Below are 18490 nucleotides of genomic sequence, written 5' to 3'. Positions count from 1 at the left end.
TCCTCTTCCTGGATGCTCCCGTTCCCACCACCTCCCGGCACCGGTGCCCACCCAGTAAGAAGCGGGGCCGGAGGGCAGTGCATGGTGTTTATTGGTGAGGACTGCAGAGGGGCGGTCCTTGGGCACATGGGGCATGCTCTCTGGGCGTGCTCTGTTGCCTGGGGCTGGGCTGGGGTGGGCGCGAGGGCCACTCAGTGCCAGAGGAGGAGGGCCGTGGGACCCAACCCCACCCTCCCTCCTCCCCCAACTACGAGGTCTAACTCAGGAGCTGCGACTATAAGCTGGGGAGAGGAGGAGCCCGGGGTCAGAGGTCTCACGGGAGGGTTAGGAGTCCCCAGGGTGGGCGGGTGGGGGCTGGGGTTGGAGCCAAAGTGAGAGGAGAGGCTCCCTCTCTGTGCTCCTCCATCCTCCCTGCCCCCGTCCCCCCCAAAATCCTGCCGAAGGGTGGGGAGGGCAGTGATTGTCTCATTTCTAGTGTGGAGCTGGGAGGGAGCCTCGGGCACTTGGCCATCCCCTGTCGCCCCCAGAGGGGGGGCCTTCCCTGAGCCTGTAGGGGCTGTGCCTACGGGAGTCCCAGCCTGAGGGCACTGCCCATGGTGGCAGCTTGTGCAGGAAGGAGAGGTGTGCCAGGGTCTGAACCGGCGGAGGAAGGGGCAGAGCCTAAAGGCAGCCGGCCCGCCCCGTCTCGGGGCGGGGAGGCGGGGGAGGCGGTGGCCGTCAGTAGCTGTCCTTGGCCCAGGCCCGGTTACACTGCCAGTTTCTCTGGTTGTGGTTGTGCTCAGAGTCCCGGTCGAGGAGCCGGTCCTGGGCTTCGTGGCCGTTGGCACTGGGCAGCCCCGAGGTGTGCTGGCGGTGGGGCTGGTACAGGTCCGGGTAGGCGTCCCCGTAGTCCTCGTCCAGGTGGCGTGAGCTGCGCTGGGAGGAGCCGGTCCAGGCCTGGCGCGAGCTCTCGCTGGCCTCGTCCGAGGGCATCAGGCTGTCCCGCTCCAGCGGGGACGCCTCGCCTCCCCGCTCCCCCAGCAGATGCTGGTTCTGGGGAGGAGGGGGGAGACCCGATCTTGGGTGAGCTGGGCTCCCGCGCACGCACACACACACACACACACACACACACACACACACACCCCGCCCCCCCCAACACACACTTTCACCCACTGTAGCTCTCAGCACAGTAGTCCAGAAAGACAGACAGACTCTCTCTTTCTCCTTTGTAGCATTCCCTTCCACCCTCAGTAGCTCTCAGTATGGTAGTCAATACTGCTGCCCTCAAGGCCCTCTTTTCTGTGCCCTCTTCCCTCACCCGCAGGTGGCAGTTCTTGCTGTCTGACCTCACTCTGGCTTGCTGCATTTCCCCCCTCGGGTTAGCCCCGGGACTGAGAGAGATTGGAAAATCCAGGCTTTACCTGCCCTCTCCCCTCTCCCAGTCCTGTCGCTAGGCCCAAGCCCACCTGAGTCCCCAGCCCAGGTCCATGCCCATGGCGGAGGGTGCCCCAGGGCCGGTGAGAGGTAGCGGCACACCTGCCGAGGCCGCGGAGCCCAGTACCTGCAGGCCAGGGATGGCAGTGGGTGGGCTGAGCAGGCTCTGCCCGCTAGCTGGGTGGTGGGTCGCCCGCCAGTACACCTCCAGGTACTCTGCCAGATGCTCGCAAGCATCCTCCAGCTGGTTCTCGTCCAAGATCACATCAAACAGTTCCTGGGAGGCATGGGGGGGCAGGGATGAGGCTGGGGGTCTCCCTCCCTCCCTCCCCCGCCAACCCCGGGGTGGGCGCTGTGCCCTGCGGCCCTCACCGGCGGGCACTGCACCAGCTTGTCAGCTGCCATCATCTGCACGTTCAGATGTTTGACCTGGGATTTCCCCCGGGAGCGGATCAGACGCTGCAGCACCTGGAGAGCACGAGGAGGGGACGGATTTGGGGGGGCGGGATGGGGATCGCAGGTGGCCACGGAGCAGGCGAGGCTGGACAATGTCCCCAGGAGCAGGTGCGGGATTGGGCTGGAGGATGAAGGGGAAGGGGCGAGGAGATGTGCTCGGTGAGGGAGGGGGCGGCCCCTCCGGCTACCTGACCTTGGGGGAAGACACCTTGACGTAGACCACGATGGGGGCCAGCGAGGTCTTGGCCAGCTGGGCCGGGTGGTTGATGGTATCGGCGTCCAGCACCACCAGCTGCAGCGACTTGGCCAGTTCGAAGATCCGCTCGATCTCACTCTGGACCTCGGCTGAGAGAGACGAGGCAAGGAAGGGGAAAAGGAGGGGGTAGCCTCGGCCTCTCGGTCGAAACCATCCACCCGGTCTCGGCTCGGAAGGGGGATGGGGTTCTCCAGGGGAAGGTGGGGCGGGGATCTCACCTCATCTCATTTTTAGACTGTGAGCCCACTGTTGGGTAGGGACTGTCTCTATATGTTGCCAATTTGTACTTCCCAAGCGCTTAGTACAGTGCTCTGCACATAGTAAGCGCTCAATAAATACGATTGATGATGATGATGATGATGATCTCACCGATGCTGGAGCGGGCAGTGGAGCGCTCAATGATGGCCCTCTTGCCCGGGTTGTTGAGTACGGAGCGCTTGGCCAGGGAGAGGTCGGCGGTGACGCGGGTGATGGAGATCCTGGCGGGACGGGAGAGATGGGGTCAGGGTCATGGTGGTGGCACCCTGCAGCGTGCCCAAGCTGTGCCTTCTCCTCCAAGACGCCTTCCCTGACTAATCCCTCCCTCTTCTCCCACTCCCTCTGCGTCGCCCTGCCTTGCTCCCTTAAATCACCCCCCCACACCTCCAAACCCCACGGCGCTTCTGTTATTAACGTCCGTCTCCCCTTCTGGACCGTAAGCTCGTTGTGGGCAGAGAATGCGTCTGTTCTACGGTTACACTGCCGTCTCCCAAGCGCTTAGTACAGTGCTCTGCACCCAGTAAGCGCTCAATAAATACCACTGACCGAAGGGGCACGGTGGCCGCCGGGCAGGGGGTGTCTCACCTTCCGTCGAATCTGTGTTTGAGGAAGTCGAACAGCGCTTTCTGCATCATGTCTGTGACCTGGCGGCATGGGGGCAGCGGGAGGGTGAGCGAGCCGAGGTCCGCCCACATCCGCCCTCCGGGGAAAGGGGAATTCCCCGGGAAGCGGGAGGCAGGGATCGTACCCGGGGGAAATTTGAGAAGCGAACGTGGCTTTACCCCAGCCTCTCTCTCCCATCTCCGCCAGGAAGCCCCTCACTCACCTCATACCCCTTCAGGGAGGGCCCCACCAGGACCACAGGCCGCATGGAGGGCACCACGTCATAGGGAGGTACGTGCTCCGCCTGGACAAGGGGCGAGGGGTCACGGCTGCTGCCACACGCCCCCTGCCCCGGCGCCCCCGGCGCTGGGGGTTCGGGACACCTGGCTTCTCGGGTCCCCGGGTGGGTCAACCTGCTGTCCACTGCTATTTGATTTTGTTAGTATGTTTGGTTTTGTTCTGTGTCTCCCCCTTTTAGACTGTGAGCCCACTGTTGGGTAGGGACTGTCTCTATATGTTGCCAATTTGAACTTCCCAAGCGCTTAGTACAGTGCTCTGCACATAGTAAGCGCTCAATAAATACGATTGATGATGATGATGATGATGATGGGGCCGTGATGCTCTGCCTTCCGCCTCTCAACGTCTCGGCCTACCTGGTACCCCAACCTGCCCACCCTGCCTCCCACCCGGACTGGGTGGGAGCAGCGTGGCACAGTGGATAGAGCATGGGCCCGGGAGTCCGAAGGCCACGAGTTCTAATCCTGGCTCTGCCACTAGTTTGCTGTGTGACCTTGGGCAGGTCACTTCACTTCCCTGGGCCTCAGTGATCTCATCTGTAAAATGGGGATTGAGACTGTGAGCTCCATGTCTGGCAGGGACTGGGTCCAAACCAATTCGCTCTTATCCTGCAAAGATTAATAATGATGGCACTTGCTAAGCAGTGTAAAGCACTTTTCTTAAGTGCTGAGGTAGATGGAAGGTTTTCAGGTTGGATGCAGTCCCTGTCCTGTGTGGGGCTCATGGTCTTAATCCCCATTTTACGGATGAAGTTACGGATAAGCGCTTAGTACAGTGCTCTGCACACAGTAAGCGCTCAATAAATACGATTGATATATTGATATATGAAGTTAACCGAAGCAGAGAAGCTGACTTTCCCACAGTAAGCGCTTAACAAATACCACTAATGATGATGGTTATTATTTCCTGTCTTAGTATCAGCACTCCTTCATTCCTCTCCCCAATACTTGCGTACCTCATTTTTTATTTGTATATTCTTTTATTCAGTTATTCCATCCTGCTACACTTGTTCCTGTTCTATCCTTGTTCTTTTTCCTGCTATTTGTTAATCATTTTTGGTCGGTCTGTCCACCCCACTGGACTGTAAACTCCGGGAGGGCAGGGAAAGTGTGCCTCCATGTACTCTCCTAAGCATTTAATAAAGTGCTCTGCCCTGAACGAGGCTCTCCCTGGTGATGACGATGGGTGAGCGTGGGGTACCCCCTGCCCCCGAGGCCGGCAGCCCCCCCAACACTCACCTGCTTTTGCTTCTGTTTGGCTTTTTGGAAAAGGAAATAGACAGAGGTTGGTGGGGTGGGCGGGTTGGATGATGGGGGTGCGGACAGAGGGTTTGGGGGAGCTCCAGGAGAAGGAAGGGAGGAGTCAGCCTGAACCCCGGCAAGGCACCCCCATGTGCCCCCCAACCCAGTTCTGAGCGTGATGGGGGGCATGGGGCCTGATGTTGCCTAGCAACGGGAAGGGATGGGAAGGGGACCGGGGCTGGGTGTGGGGGGGGGGGGGGTTACCTAGAGATGGCGGAGGGGAGCGCCGAGAACCAACGTCGCCCAAACCGGTGGAGTTTCCTGATCTCCTGGGAGAGAGCGGGAAGAGTCAGTTAGTGGATCGATCGTATTTATTGAGTGCTTACTGGATGCAGAGCATCCTCATCATCAATCGTATTTATTGAGCGCTTACTGTGTGCAGAGCACTGTACTAAGCGCTTGGGAAGTACAAATTGGCAACATCTAGAGACAGTCCCTACCCAACAGTGGGCTCACAGTCTAAAAGGGGGAGACAGAGAACAAAACCAAACATACTAACAAAATAAAATAGAATAGATATGTACAAGTAAAATAAATAGAGTAATAAATATGTACAAACATATATACAGGTGCTGTGGGGAAGGGAAGGAGGTAAGATGGGGGGATGGAGTGGGGGACGAGGGGGAGAGGAAGGAAGGGGCTCAGTCTGGGAAGGCCTCCTGGAGGAGGTGAGCTCTCAGTAGGGCCTTGAAGGGAGGAAGAGAGCTAGCTTGGCGGATGGGCAGAGGGAGGGCATTCCAGGCCCAGGGGAGGACGTGGGCCAGGGGTCGATGGCGGGACAGGCGAGAACGAGGTACGGTGAGGAGATTAGCGGCGGAGGAGCGGAGGGTGCGGGCTGGGCTGGAGAAGGAGAGAAGGGAGGTGAGGTAGGAGGGGGCGAGGGGATGGACAGCCTTGAAGCCCAGGGTGAAGAGTTTCTGCCTGATGCGCAGATTGATTGGTAGCCACTGTACTAATCGCTTGGAAGAGTACACTAGAACAACACAACAGACACATTCCCTGCCCACAGTGAGCTTACAGAAGAGGGGAATGTGTCTAGAGGAGTGCGTGTGCCCAATTCTCCCTCCCTGCCCTGTCCTCATCTCCCTCCCCGCCCCCCGGCCCGTCCCACTCCTCCTTTTCCCCCTCACCGGGCTTTCTGCTCCTGCTTGAGGCGGACACTCTCCAGCCGCTGCGGGGACGGGATGAAGGCGACGTCCCCTCCCTCCTTCACCAGCCGCCCGATCCACCACTCATTGCTGTATTTCTGCGGGTGGGAGCGGGCTCAGGACAGGCCCCCCCACACCCTCACTCACCTCACACACATGCACACAAAAACACAACACCTCATCCCACAAGCACGCCCCTACTCACATCCCGTTGCATTCACATTTGCACACCAGGTAGAAGAGACCTCATATTTGTTGACAGCTGGGGTGCGGGGGGCATTGCCAGTACGATGGGGGTGGGTAGCAAGGGGATACGTGGGGGCAGGGGAAGTTGGGGGAAAGGGGAGAGAGGGAGGGGCTGTGAGACCTGCAAAATCAGCAGCAGCCAAGGGCCTGGGTCACGGTGCCCAAGGTGGGCAGGGGGACTACAGGGAGAGGAGCAAGACAGGTGGGCAGTGCCCACGGATCTTGTCTCCAGATGCAAGTGAGCAAGCAGTGTGGCCTTTGGAACGGCTCCTAGTCTGGGGTCTGCTCCCTACCTCAGCACACCCCCGGCATCCCGACACATTTTCCAACCAGGGGCGGGAAGCAAGGTTGCCAATGGGATCTGGCCACCAGACCCAGGACCACTGAGAACTGGACTCTCCCACTGGACCCCAGGGAGCCAAGGCCCAAAGATGCTCAAAGATGGCAGCTATGGGCCTGCAGGTAGAGGAATTCCTGGGACTGACAGGGGAGGGGAAGGGGAACTGGATAGTTTAGCGGGGAAAAGTTTGGCCTGGGAGTTGGGCCCAAAGCTGGGCATGTAGGGCCCAGTGCAGGGGGGGGGGGGGGGGGGGGAGTGGACAGATCACCTCTTTGATGTGCAGAAAGTCTTTAACCTCGAAGTTGATGCCCAAGCCCTGCACAGGACACTCCTCATCCAACACGCCACAGTAACTGACATTGGTCCTCACGGCAAAAGCCACGGGCTTGTGCTGCGGAGGAGGGGGTGGGGTCAGTTTCACTAGGCTGGGGGAGGTGGTCCCGATGAGTTGGCAAGGTCCCGTGGGGGCAGATAACCTCCCCCCCCACCCCGGGGCCACCCACGGGTGGGCACGGCGGATACCTTTGCCCTCTCCAGCTGCTGCTGGGCCTGGTTTTCCACCTCGCGCCGGGCGCTCTCCCGATCCTCCTCCAGGGAGACGTCGGAGTCCAGAGACGGGCGGCTGGTGTAGGAATCGGCCGAGCCCTGAGAGGGAGGGGTGGAGATTCCCCATCCGGGGTGAGGGGACCCCCTTGCTCCCCCCAACACTCCACTCCCAGACCACCCGTCTCCTCAATTTCATCTATCTCGCCACCAGCCCCTTGCCCACATCCTTCCTGTGGCCTAGAACTCTCTTCTTTCTTATTCAACAGTTCCCACCACTCTCCCCACCTTTCAAACCCTCCTAAAACTCCATCTCCTCCAATCAATCAATTGTATTTATTGAGCGCTTACTGTGTGCAAAGCACACACTCCAGGAAGCCTTCCCCCATTAAACTCTCATCTCTCCTAGTCTGTCTCCCTTCTGTACCCTTTGAGCATTTGCTACACACCCCAACCTCAGCCCCATAGCACTTACATACATATCTGTAATTTATTTTAATGTCTGCCTCCTCCCTAGACTGTAATAATAATAGTAATAATGATGATGATGGCATTTATTAAGCGCTTACTATGTGCAAAGCACTGTTCCAAGCGCTGGGGAGGTTACAAGGTGATCAAGTTGTCCCACGGGGGGCTCACAGTCTTATTCCCCATTTTACAGATGAGGTAACTGAGGCACAGAGAAGTGAAGTGGCTCGGTGGAGAAGCAGCGTGGCTCAGTGGAAAGAGCCCAGGCTTTGGAGTCAGAGGTCATGGGTTCGAATCCCGACTCCACCACCTGACTGCTGTGTGACCTTGGGCAAGTCACTTAACTTCTAAGCTCCCTGTGGGCAGAGAACTTATCTCTGGCTCTGTTGTATGCTCCCCAGCACTTAGTACAGTGGTCTGCACACAATAAGGGCTCAATAAATGCCACTGAATAATTGATTGATTGGCACACCAAGAAATAGTGTGGGTTAGTGGAAAAGGCACGGGCCTGGGAATCAAAGGTCTGGGGTTTTCTAATCCTGGCTCTGATACTTGCCTGCCAGGTGACCATGGGCAATCACTTCCCTTCTCTGAGTCAGTTTCCTCATCTGTAAAATGGGAATTCAATATCCGTTCTCCCTCCCCCTTAGTCTGCAAAGCTCACGTGGGACAGAGATTGTGCCTGCCCCGGTTATCTTGTATCTAGATTGGTTCTCAGTACAGTGCATGGCACATAGTAAGCCCTAAATAAATGTGTGTGTATATATATACTGTGTGTATGTGTATACAGTGTCTGTGTATAAGAATGCATATGTATATATATATATGTATGTGTATATATATGTATGTGTATGTTTTATATATATATGGAGAGAGAGAGAGAGAGAGAGAGAAAGAGAGAGAGAGGACTATATATTTAGTAAAGCATTAAGCCTAGAGAAGCAGCATGGCCTAGTGGATAAAGCAAGGGCCTGGAAACCAGAAGGACCTGGGTTCTAATCCCTGCTCTGTCACTCGTCTGCTCTGTGACCTTGGGCAAGTCACTTAACTTCTCTAAGCCTCAGTTCCCTCATCTGTAAAATGGGGATTAAAACTGTGAGTCCTGTGTGAGATAGGAACTTTGTGTAACCCAATAATCTTGTATCTACTGCCTCGCTTAGAATAGTGCCTGTCACATAGTAAGTGCTTAACAAATACCACAATTTCAGATATATATATATATAGATGTATGTATATATACATACATCTATATGTATATAGATGTATGTATATATACATACACACGCACACATGCACATGTGTAATGGCCAGCCCCAGAGATGGCAAATAAGCCATCAGATTGTGCAGGCCCAGACTAGACTTTCATCCGCTATTCAATTTTCCTCCCTCCCCTAGTGGGGTCCTTGGGGCCGCCAGAGCAGAGGAGTGGGGAGAGGGAGCTTGGACCCTGGGAAATGGCTTAGGATGACCCTTGCTCCCTAACTCCAGTGGCCCCATACTTGGGCAGACCCCCGGACAGGCAAGTGGAAGAGGGGCACGGGGACAGTCCCGGAAGGCTGATTCTACCCACCCCGCCCCAGGGCAGAGAGATTTCCTGCCAGCACCTCCTACCCAGGGCTGGGGGGTGGGGAGGACCTCCTCTCTGAGCTGGTAGAGATGAGGTGGGCATTTCCAACTTCCTCCTCCTCCCTGTTTCCCACCTGCAGTGCCCTGCCAGGGTCCAGCAGCAGGCATGCCGGCCAAGCAGAGATTTCTCAACAACAAGGCGGTTTCCCCAGCCCCCCCCCCCGTTTCCCAGCTGCCTGCTGTGATGACATTTTCCCTCCCTGCTCCTCTCCCCCTCCCCTTGTCCCCTCTTCCCCACCCTGGGGCTCTGGACTCCGGAGAGGGCAAGGCCGCTGCCAGGCAACTAAGGCAACAAATTTGTCCCCGGGGAGGAAGATGCTGCCTCAGGCTCAGAGGCGGTATTGAGTTGTTTGGGGGAGGACAGCCCTTCACGGCGTCCCCCAGCTCCCCACACTGACTCCTCTATCTCAGGTGGTCCAGGGATCTCCAGCAGGGAAAGGGGAGTCACCCTTCTCTGCCTCAATCCTTGACAACAATCTTGAGTTCCTAGTGGGCCCCAAACCAGGCTGGGGTTGGAATGAATGCCTCACCTAGGCCGGCTCCTAGGCTCCTTGGGCCAGTTCCATTTCTCCCCTGGCACCGGTGGGGTAAAAAAGGAGCTGTGAACTCGGGGTGGGCTGGAGGCGGGTGCTTGGACCGTGAGAGACGTCACCGAACTGGGGGCTTCACACACGAGAGAGGAGGCTGACGGGAGCGAGGGGAAGGAGCGGAGGGGTCCAGGCTGGAGCTTACCATGCCCCTTCACTGCGGGCAGCTGGATCAAGAGAGTAGGTCCAGACCGCAGCCAGACGGATTGGGGTTAGATGGCAGGAAGGAATTCCTGACTACTAGGGTTGTAGGACGTGGGAACGGGAGACCCGAAAAGGGCGAGTGGAGGAGAGACCCTTGGAGAGGGGGCCTTCCTACTCAGAAGCGTGGGAGGGATCGAATGAACTATAAGTAGCCCTACCATCCGCTGAGAGCCTAATAGTTTGGGTTTGAGGTAATAATAATAATTAATAATTGCGGTATGTGTTAAATGCTTACTTTGTGCCAGGCACTGTAGTAAATGCCGGGGTAGATACAAGCTAATCAGGTTGACACAGTCCCTGCCCCACATGGGGCCCACAGTCTTAATCCCCATTTTATAGATGAGGGAGCTGATGCCCAGAGAAGTGAAGTGACAAGCCCAAGGTTGACACAGCAGACAAGTGGCGGAGCTGAGATTAGAACCCAGGTGCTCTGACTCCCAGGGGCAGGGCTCCTTCCACTAGGCCACAACGCTGGAAGCAGGAAGCAGTTGCTCTTCCGGCCCTCAGGTCGGCTGACCCCCGACTGGATGGGCAGCCTGCTCCTGGCCCCCTGGGCACCCCTCTTCTTTCCCCCCGGTCCCCTCCCCAATTCCGCCTGTCCACCCGGGGCCAGGGAAGCCAGAGGCAAGGAGCCGACGGGAGCTGGCACGGTGCCCCAGCAGTGCCCGCCTTGCCTGGTGGGTGTGTGGGCAGATGCAGCGCCTGGCACCGGGGAAAGAGAGGAGGGGGATGAGGCTGGGAGTTATTTAGAGCCGCTCTGCCTCCCACGATCGGCCCCAGCTGGGGGTTCTGGGAGGAGGGGGGCAAGGGGACCAGGAGGCCTCTCCCTCCCTTGCCCTCTCCAGCTCCACGAGGCCCAGAGGAAGGCCCGCCCGGGGACCCCCCAGTACCCACGGCCTCATCCCTTCTCTGCCCAGCTCGACCCCGATACCCATTTCCCGGCTTACACTCTAGGGATGAGAAAGGCCCAAAGACCTGCTGGCAACCTGGGCAGGACTGACCCTCCAAAGCCAAGCAGATGTGCCTTGCCAGTCCCTACCCCTTCGTGACCCACGGCGTGGTCCAGTTCCTCAGCCAGGCTGGGCTGAGGCCGCCCCCCAGATATGAACCCCAAGTCCACTGCCCTCTCCCACCATGGTGGGGAGGTGTGTGTGTGTTGGGGGCGGGGGGGTTGCCTCTTTTCAGTTCCTCCCAGCTGCCGGGAGTCCCCCCGCCCCGGGTTGGGGTGAGGATGCTAGGCAGCAGTGTCGGGGCGGGGAGCCCCAGCCAACCCAGCGCGTGGCACCTGCCCCCCGAGTCGCACCCCCCGCGGCCCCCAGAACTGGCCCCGCGCTGGTTTGACTCCCCACAGCCGGAGATAAAAGCAAATCCCAGAATTAAATATTTATCAGACGCCTGGCTCTCCGCAGAGCCCTTCCTCTGCCACCCCACTGCCAGTCGCTCCTCCCGGAGCCGGGCCGCGGGAGGACAGAGGGTGGGGGTGGGGGGCAGAGGGGTGTTGGGGAGGAGTGCCAAGGGGCAGCGAAGACCCTTGCCCCCCACCCCGCCCCCCAACTCATCTGTCTGAGCCTCGACTCCAAGGCAGGGTGATGAGGGGGTGAGGGCGGAGGCTTTATGCCCTGGGTCCCCCCAGGACTGGTCTCCGGAGGGGGGGGTCCCCACTTTCGGTCCCAGGGAGACGCCTGAGCACCCCCCGACGGCCTCCCCTTCCCCAGCCCCCTCTGAACGGCTGACGAGCCCCTTCCCTCCCTTTCCCTCGAACTGCACACCCCCTCCTCACCCACTCCAACACGCCCTGCCCCCCCCCCCCGGCGCCCACAACCCCGCCCAATACACCCCCACCCCCGGGGATCTCCAAGCGCTTTACTCCCTCCTCCTCCTCTTCCTCCCCAGCCCCCAGACCACGGGCAGGAGGCAGCCGGATCCCCCCCCACCCCCCGCCCCCCCCGGGTTGTTTATCCCAGAAGCGTTATAAAGGGGGGAGTGGGGGGAAAGGGGGTCCCCTCTTCTCCCCCCCCACCCCCACCCCACCGGGCACACTCACCGCCTCCGAGTCCTCAAACCCGGGCGCGAAAGAGTCGTCATACATGGGGAATCCGGGGGGCAGGGGCGAGCCGGGCCGCCCGCCGGGGGGTCGGGGGGAGGAGGGGAGGACGGGGGAAATCCTGGAAAGAGGAGCCGAGGGGCCGCGCCCCTGCCGGTGCCCCTGCCCGTGCCCGTGCCCGTGCCCGCGGCGGTGCCAGGCCGGGCGGGCGGGTGGCGAGGGAGGCGCGGGCGCGGAGGAGCCCAGCTGCTCGGAGCTGAAAGTCCCCCCCCCGCCGTCGCCCCGGCCCGGCCCGGCCCTCCCCTCCGCCCCCGCCCCCCCAGAGCCGCTCAACCCAGCCGCCGGAGCCCCCGCCCCGAGACCCCGGGGGGCACATGGCGGGCAGCGGGGCGGGGGGGAGGAGGGGGCCGGGCCTGGGGGGGGAAGGGGAGGTGGGGGGGCCGGTCCTGGGGGGGCCGGTCCAGAGGGGGCAGGGGAGAAGGGAGGTGGGGGGGCCGGTCCTGGGGGAGGGCAGGGGAGTGGGGGGCCGGTCCTGGGGGGGGGGACAGGGGGCCGGTCCTGGGGGAGGGCAGGGGAGTGGGGGGGCCGGTCCTGGGGGAGGGCAGGGGAGTGGGGGGCCGGTCCTGGGGGGGGCAGGGGAGCGGGGGGCCGGTCCTGGGGGGGGGCAGGGGAGCGGGGGGCCGGGGGCCAGTCCTGGGGGGGGGGGGGGGGGGGGGGGGGCCGGGCCGGGGGGGGGGGGGGGGGGGGGGGGCCGGTCCTGGGGGAGCGGAAGGGGGTCAAGGGGCCGGACTTGGGGGGGGAAGGGGGAAGGGGGGCCGGTCTTGGGGGGGGCAGGGGAGCAGGGAGTGGGGGGGCCGGTCCTGGGGGGGGGCGGAAGGGGGCGGGGGGGGCCGGTCCTGGGGGGGGAAGGGGGGTGGGGGGGCCGGTCCTGGGGGGGGCTGAAGGGGGCGGGGGGGCCGGTCCTGGGGGGGGGAAGGGGGGTGGGGGGGCCGGTCCGGGGGGGGGCAGGGGCGGGGCCAGCCGGGATGCGGAGCCCGGGAGCCGCCCAGCGGGAGACAAAGGGCGGGGGAGGGGACCCGGGAGGAGGGAGGAGGGAGGAGGGAGGATTCATTCATTCATTCATTCATTCATTCATTCAATCGCATTTATAATAATATGTTTTGTTTTGTTGTCCGTCTCCCCCTTCTAGACTGTGAGCCCGCTGTCGGGTAGGGACCGTCTCTAGGTGTTGCCAACTTGGACTTCCCAAGTGCTCTGCACACAGTAAGCACTCAATAAATACGATTGAATGAATGAATGAATAATAGTAATGATGGTATTTGTTAAGCGCTTACTATGTGCAAAGCTCTGTTCTAAGCGCTGGGGGGGATACAAGGTGATCAGGTTGTCCCACGGGGGGCTCACAGTCTTAATCCCCATTTTACAGATGAGGGAACTGAGGCTCGGAGAAGTTGTGACTTGCCCAAAGTCACACAGCATACGGGTGAAGGAGCTGGGGTTCGAACCCATGATCTCTGACTCCAAAGCCCATGCTCTTTCCACTGAGCCGCGCTTACTGTGTGCAAAGCACTGTACTAGGCGCTTGGGAAGTACAAGTCTGCAACCTAGAGAGGCGGTCCCTCTGGAGGAGGGAGGAAGGCCTCGTTGGGAGGGCAGGAAAACCCAGCTGCTCAGATCCAAGATCCCCCACCCATCCCCACGTACTGGACGGTTTTCCGGGGAAATTGGACTAAATCCATCGCCGCCTCCCACCCCCCGCCCTTCCAGCTCCTTATTTAGGGCTTAGAACAGCGCTCGGCACATAGTAAGCGCTTGACAAATACCATCATCATTCATTCATTCAATCGTATTTATTGAGCGCTTACTGTGTGCAGAGCACTGTACTAGGTGCTTGGGAAGTACAAGTTGGCGACATACAGAGACGGTCCCTACCCAACAACGGGCTCACAGTCTAGAAGGGAGAGACAGACAGCAAAACAAAACATGTGGACAGGTGTCAAGTCCTCAGAATAAATAGAATTAAAGCTAAATGCACAGCATTAACGAAATAAATAGAATAGTAAATATGTACAAGTAAAACAGAGTAATAAATCTGTACAAATATATATACAGGTGCTGTGGGGAGGGGAAGGAGGTAGGGCGGGGGGGGGGGGGGGATGGAGAGGAGGAGAGGAGCGTGGCTCAGTGGAAAGAGCCCGGGCTTTGGAGTCAGAGGTCATGGGTTCAAATCCCGGCTCCCCACTTGTCAGCTGTGTGACTTTGGGCAAGTCACTTCACTTCTAGACTGTGAGCCCACTGTTGGGTAGGGACCGTCTCTATATGTTGCCAACTTGTACTTCCCAAGCGCTTAGTACAGTGCTCTGCACACAGTAAGCACTCAATAAATACGACTGATTGATTGATTCTCTGGGCCTCAGTTACCTCATCTGGAAAATGGGGATTAAGACTGTGAGCCCCCCTTGGGACAACCTGATCACTTTGTAACCTCCCCTGCGCTTAGAACAGTGTTCTGCACATAGTAAGCGCTCAATAAATGCCATTATTATTAAAAAGGGGGCTCAGTCTGGGAAGGCCTCTTGGAGGAGTTGAGCTCTCAGTAGGGGCTCCCCCCAAACTGTCCGGGAGCCAGGGGCTGGTACCCCCTAGCCTCCATCCCCACTGTCACCACAAGGACACTTTGGGAGTAAAACGGGGGTGGGGGGCGGGGTAACCACGCTGGGGGGCCTGGACCCCGAAATCACCCCAACACAAGACCCCACCAAAACACATACACACACACACATCATCATCATCATCATCATCAATCGTATTTATTGAGCGCTTACTATGTGCAGAGCACTGTACTAAGCCCTTGGGAAGTACAAATTGGCAAACATATACCGTCCCTACCCAACAATGGGCACACACACACACACACACACACACACACACACACACACACGCGCGCGGGAGGGAGATCCATCGTCCACAGCAGGGTGTGTCCCGGCCCCAGGGTGGAGAGGGGTCAATTCTGCGGGGTCACCAGGGCTTCCCAGGGGGAGCAGAACTGAACCCCAATATTTCAGCTTCCTCTTCATCCCGCGTTCCCCTTTCAGTGCCGCCCAGGCCGCCCTCTCCCCCACCTCCCGTCACCAGACCCCCGGCTTTCTCCCCTCCCTCAAACCTTTCTAACAAGTCGCCTCCCCCAGGAAGCCTTCCCTAATTCCCCATCAATCCGGCCGTACCAATCCCTCAACCTCCCCTACACTCGTGCGTCACTTGATGAATTTACATGTTGCTCATCCATTCATTTATTGGCTCACTCATTTCTTTATCTCTACGCTTGTTCGTTTTATGTGGATACACGTTCTCTTCACTATTTTCTGAGTGCCTGCCTTCCTCACCAGATCGTAAGGTCTTTGAGGGCGGGGACGGCCTTCGAGTTCTTTGGTAAAACTTCCAAAGTGGTCTCGGGGAAAAAGCCCAGGACTGGGAGGCCCAGGACCTGGGTTCTAATTCCGGCTCCACCTCGGGCCGGCTTTTGGGCAAGTCTCTTCACTTCTCCGTGTCTCAGTTTCCTTATCTGGGAAACAGATTCAATATCCGTTCCCCTTCTACGTGGACCCTGAGCCCCACGTAGGACAGGAACTATGTCTGACCCGATCATCTTGTATCCATCCCACTGCTTGGGATGGATAATAATATAACAATTATTATTAATTATTAGGACTTAATAAATGCTCTCTCAAAGCCATTACCAATTATCAATCAGTAAATGACATCATTAATTACTGATTGCTCAGTCGGGGGAGGGGATTGATGGGCTTTTCGGGTGCCAGTTCAAAAAGAGGAATGACTTTTTTTCTGGAGGGGGGGGCAGTCCCAGGAAACCTAAGGCAGGAATGGGAGGGGTCCCTTGTCCTTGAGGGGCCCAGCGGGAAAAAGAAGTTAAGAAGGTCAGTACCCAGTGGCCCCTGTTCCCTTCTTAGACTCTTCTGGAAACCACGGGTGGGGAAGCAGGGCATCAGGACCCCCAAATCTTTCCTAGTGCCAGGCCTGCCTCGCCTGGTACTCTGCTTTGGTTACTCTCTGCTTTGGTTTCCCTCCCTCTTGCTCGGAGGGGAAATAATAATAATTAATAATAATAATAATAATAATAATATTTGTTAAGTGCTTACTATGTGTAAAGCACTGTTCTAAGCGCTGGGGGGGATACAAGGTGATCAGGTTGTCTCACAGGGGGGCCTCACAGTCTTAATCCCCATTTGACAGATGAGGTAACAGGTGCAGAGCAGTTAAGCGACTTGCCCAAAGTCACACAGCTGACAAGTGGCGGAGTCGGGATTAGAACCCACAACCTCTGACTCCCAAGCCCAGGCTCTTTCCACTGAGCCACGCTGCGCAGTGTTGCCCTCAGCAAACTGAGGGAAAGCCCTCAGTTTGGTGGAGGAGGAAAGGGGGTGTGTCTCAGAGCAGAGCTTCATGGACTGAGAAACAGGAAACCGATGACATCGGTCAGCTGTGTGACTTTGGGCAAGTCACTTAACTGCTCTGCACCTGTTGCCTCATCTGTCAAATGGGGATTAAGACTGTGAGGCCCCCCCGTGAGACAACCTGATCACCTTGTATCCCCCCAGCTCTTAGTCCAGTGCTTCACACATAGTAAGCACTTAACAAATTCCATCTCTGCACCTCAGTTTCCCTCTTCTGGAGAGTGGGAGCCGTAGCTTCTGCCCTCCTAAGCAGAGGAGTGGGGGAGGGATTCGAGGCTGAAGTCGACCTTAAAGAAATGTCTGGGAACAGGTTCACCCCCTTTGCACTCCCCCCAACCATCAGTCAATCAGTCAGTTGTATTTATAATAATAAAAATAATAATAATGGCATTTATTAAGCGCTTTCTTTATGCAAAGCACTGTTCTAAGCGCTGGGGAGGTTACAAGGCGATCAGGTTGTCCCACGGGGGGCTCACAGTCTTAATCCCCGTTTCACAGATGAGGTAACTGAACCACAGAGAAGTGAAGTGACTTGCCCAAAGTCACACAGCTGACAAGTGGTGGAGCCCGGATTTGGGTGGAGCCGGGATTTATTGAGCACTTACTGTTTGCAGAGCACTGTACTAAGCGCTTGGGAGAGTACAATATCGTGGGCAGACTCAGGAAGGCCCCTGGGCAGGGAGATGGGGTTCCAGGGTGCCTGATGAACCCCCATGCCCACCTACAGCCATTCCTACCAGGACCCCCCAAGTCCTTGTCTAGGGCATTGTACCTCAGGCCCTCGGGTGACAGGTCTCAGCTATTGGACCAGGGAGGAGGGCTTCCTTGGGTCTCCTCCATCCCAAGCCTGGGACCCTCGGCTCCCCAGTCTTGCTTCTGGTTTGCTTATGCCTCTGCCCACTTCCCTGATGCCACAGGACCTCTGGGGGCCCCCCAAAGCCCTCCAATGCCCTCCTCCCAGTTCTCTGTCACCCCAATTCCCCCCCTTGCCTCACTCCCTTCCCCAACACCCACCTTGTCCCCGGGGCCCTGTCCAGCTCTCTCGGCTCCCTGGTACAAACTGCCCCTGGCACCAATCTGATTGAAGGGAAGGGAGTTTCAGAGTAAGGGCGGTGAGGCCAAAACCTCGGGGAAGAACGGGCGGGCCGGGTTGAAGGGAGGGGCCCACTCCCTCCCCTGGGAGTGGATTGGACCCTGATCCTGGGCGCTGAAGGGGAAACTGAGGCTCAAAGTAGGTTAGTGATCCCAAGGCGGAGGTGAACCCAGTAGTGGTCGTTTTTCCCCAACCACCAGCCCTGGTCCCACAGCAGCCGAGCCTGCCCCCCCCCCTCCCCTTTCTTCTCCTCTTCTTCCTCCTTCTCCTCCTCTTTCTTCTCTTCTTCCTCCTTCTCCTCTTCCTCCTCCTTCTCCTCTTCCTCCTCCTTCTCCTCTTTCTTCTCTTCTTCCTCCTTCTCTCCTTCCTCCTCCCTCCTTCTCTCCTTCCTCCTCCTCCTCTTTCTTCTCTTCCTCCTCCCCATCTTCCTCCTCCTCCTCCTGCCCGTCTTCCACCTCCTCTTCCTCCTCCTCCTCCTCCTCGTTCCCCAGCCCGGTCCCGATCCCCTCTCCGCCCTCCCGCCTCCGCAGGGTTCCCCTCCTCCCAGAGCCCACCCCCCTCTGCTCCGACCCCTCCTTTTCCTGCAGCGCACCCACCCGCCCCGCCCGGGGGCTGGGGGTCCTAGGGGAGGGGGCTCGAATGGGGGGGAAGGGCGGGTCGCGGTTACCTCGTTCAGCAGGAAGGTTGCACTGGAGTCAGAAAAAGACATAGACGGGTCGGGGTGGGAGGGCCAGGCCGGGGCCCGGGCTCTGTATGCGACCACCCTCCCACCCTCCTGGGCCTGCCTCGCCTTCCCTCGCCTCTCCCCGCCCCACCCCGCGCCCCCTCCCCTTTTCAGCCCCTCCTCCCGCCCCCCCCGTCCACCGGGCTGCCTGTCCCCTCCCTCTGTCCGCCCCTCCCTCCATCCCTCCATCCCTCCTTCCTCCTCCCTCCTCCTCCTCCTCGCTGGCCTCCCCTCCGGCCCGTGGGGAAGGGGCGAGGGGCGAGGGAGGGCTCTCTCCAAAGCCCCCCGCGCCCGGCCCGTAGAGGGGCGATGCCTTCCTCTCCCCCTGGTCCCCCCTCCATCCCCCCCATCTTACCTCCTTCCCTTCCCCACAGCACCTGTATATATGTATATATGTTTGTACAGATTTAT

General features: G+C 58.8%; 1 protein-coding gene across 2 annotated transcripts; it reads right to left on the bottom strand.

Annotated features, from left to right (window-relative positions):
- Positions 1-55: 55 nt before the first annotated feature.
- CACNB3 (calcium voltage-gated channel auxiliary subunit beta 3) lies at positions 56-18087 on the bottom strand. Of its 2 annotated transcripts, none has more exons than XM_038752229.1 (13): positions 11791-11835; positions 6841-6963; positions 6587-6709; positions 5715-5830; positions 4789-4853; positions 4522-4541; positions 3210-3290; positions 2969-3027; positions 2495-2604; positions 2063-2214; positions 1786-1881; positions 1541-1690; positions 56-1032 (listed from the first exon to the last, which is right to left on the bottom strand). In XM_038752229.1, the coding sequence occupies exons 1-13, from the start codon at positions 11833-11835 to the stop codon at positions 718-720; spliced, it is 1455 nt and encodes a 484-aa protein (XP_038608157.1). In that variant the 3' UTR covers positions 56-717. The 2 variants fall into 2 exon arrangements, with proteins under 2 accessions (XP_038608157.1, XP_038608158.1); XM_038752230.1 differs by lacking the exon at positions 11791-11835 and adding an exon at positions 18023-18087 and having other exon boundaries at positions 718-1032.
- Between the last annotated feature and the right edge of the window lie 403 nt (positions 18088-18490).

The sequence above is a fragment of the Tachyglossus aculeatus genome, chromosome 10, assembly GCF_015852505.1.
Source record: "Tachyglossus aculeatus isolate mTacAcu1 chromosome 10, mTacAcu1.pri, whole genome shotgun sequence".
In the NCBI taxonomy this organism is placed as follows: Eukaryota; Metazoa; Chordata; class Mammalia; order Monotremata; family Tachyglossidae; genus Tachyglossus; species Tachyglossus aculeatus.
This window is presented reverse-complemented; position numbering and strand designations above follow the sequence as displayed.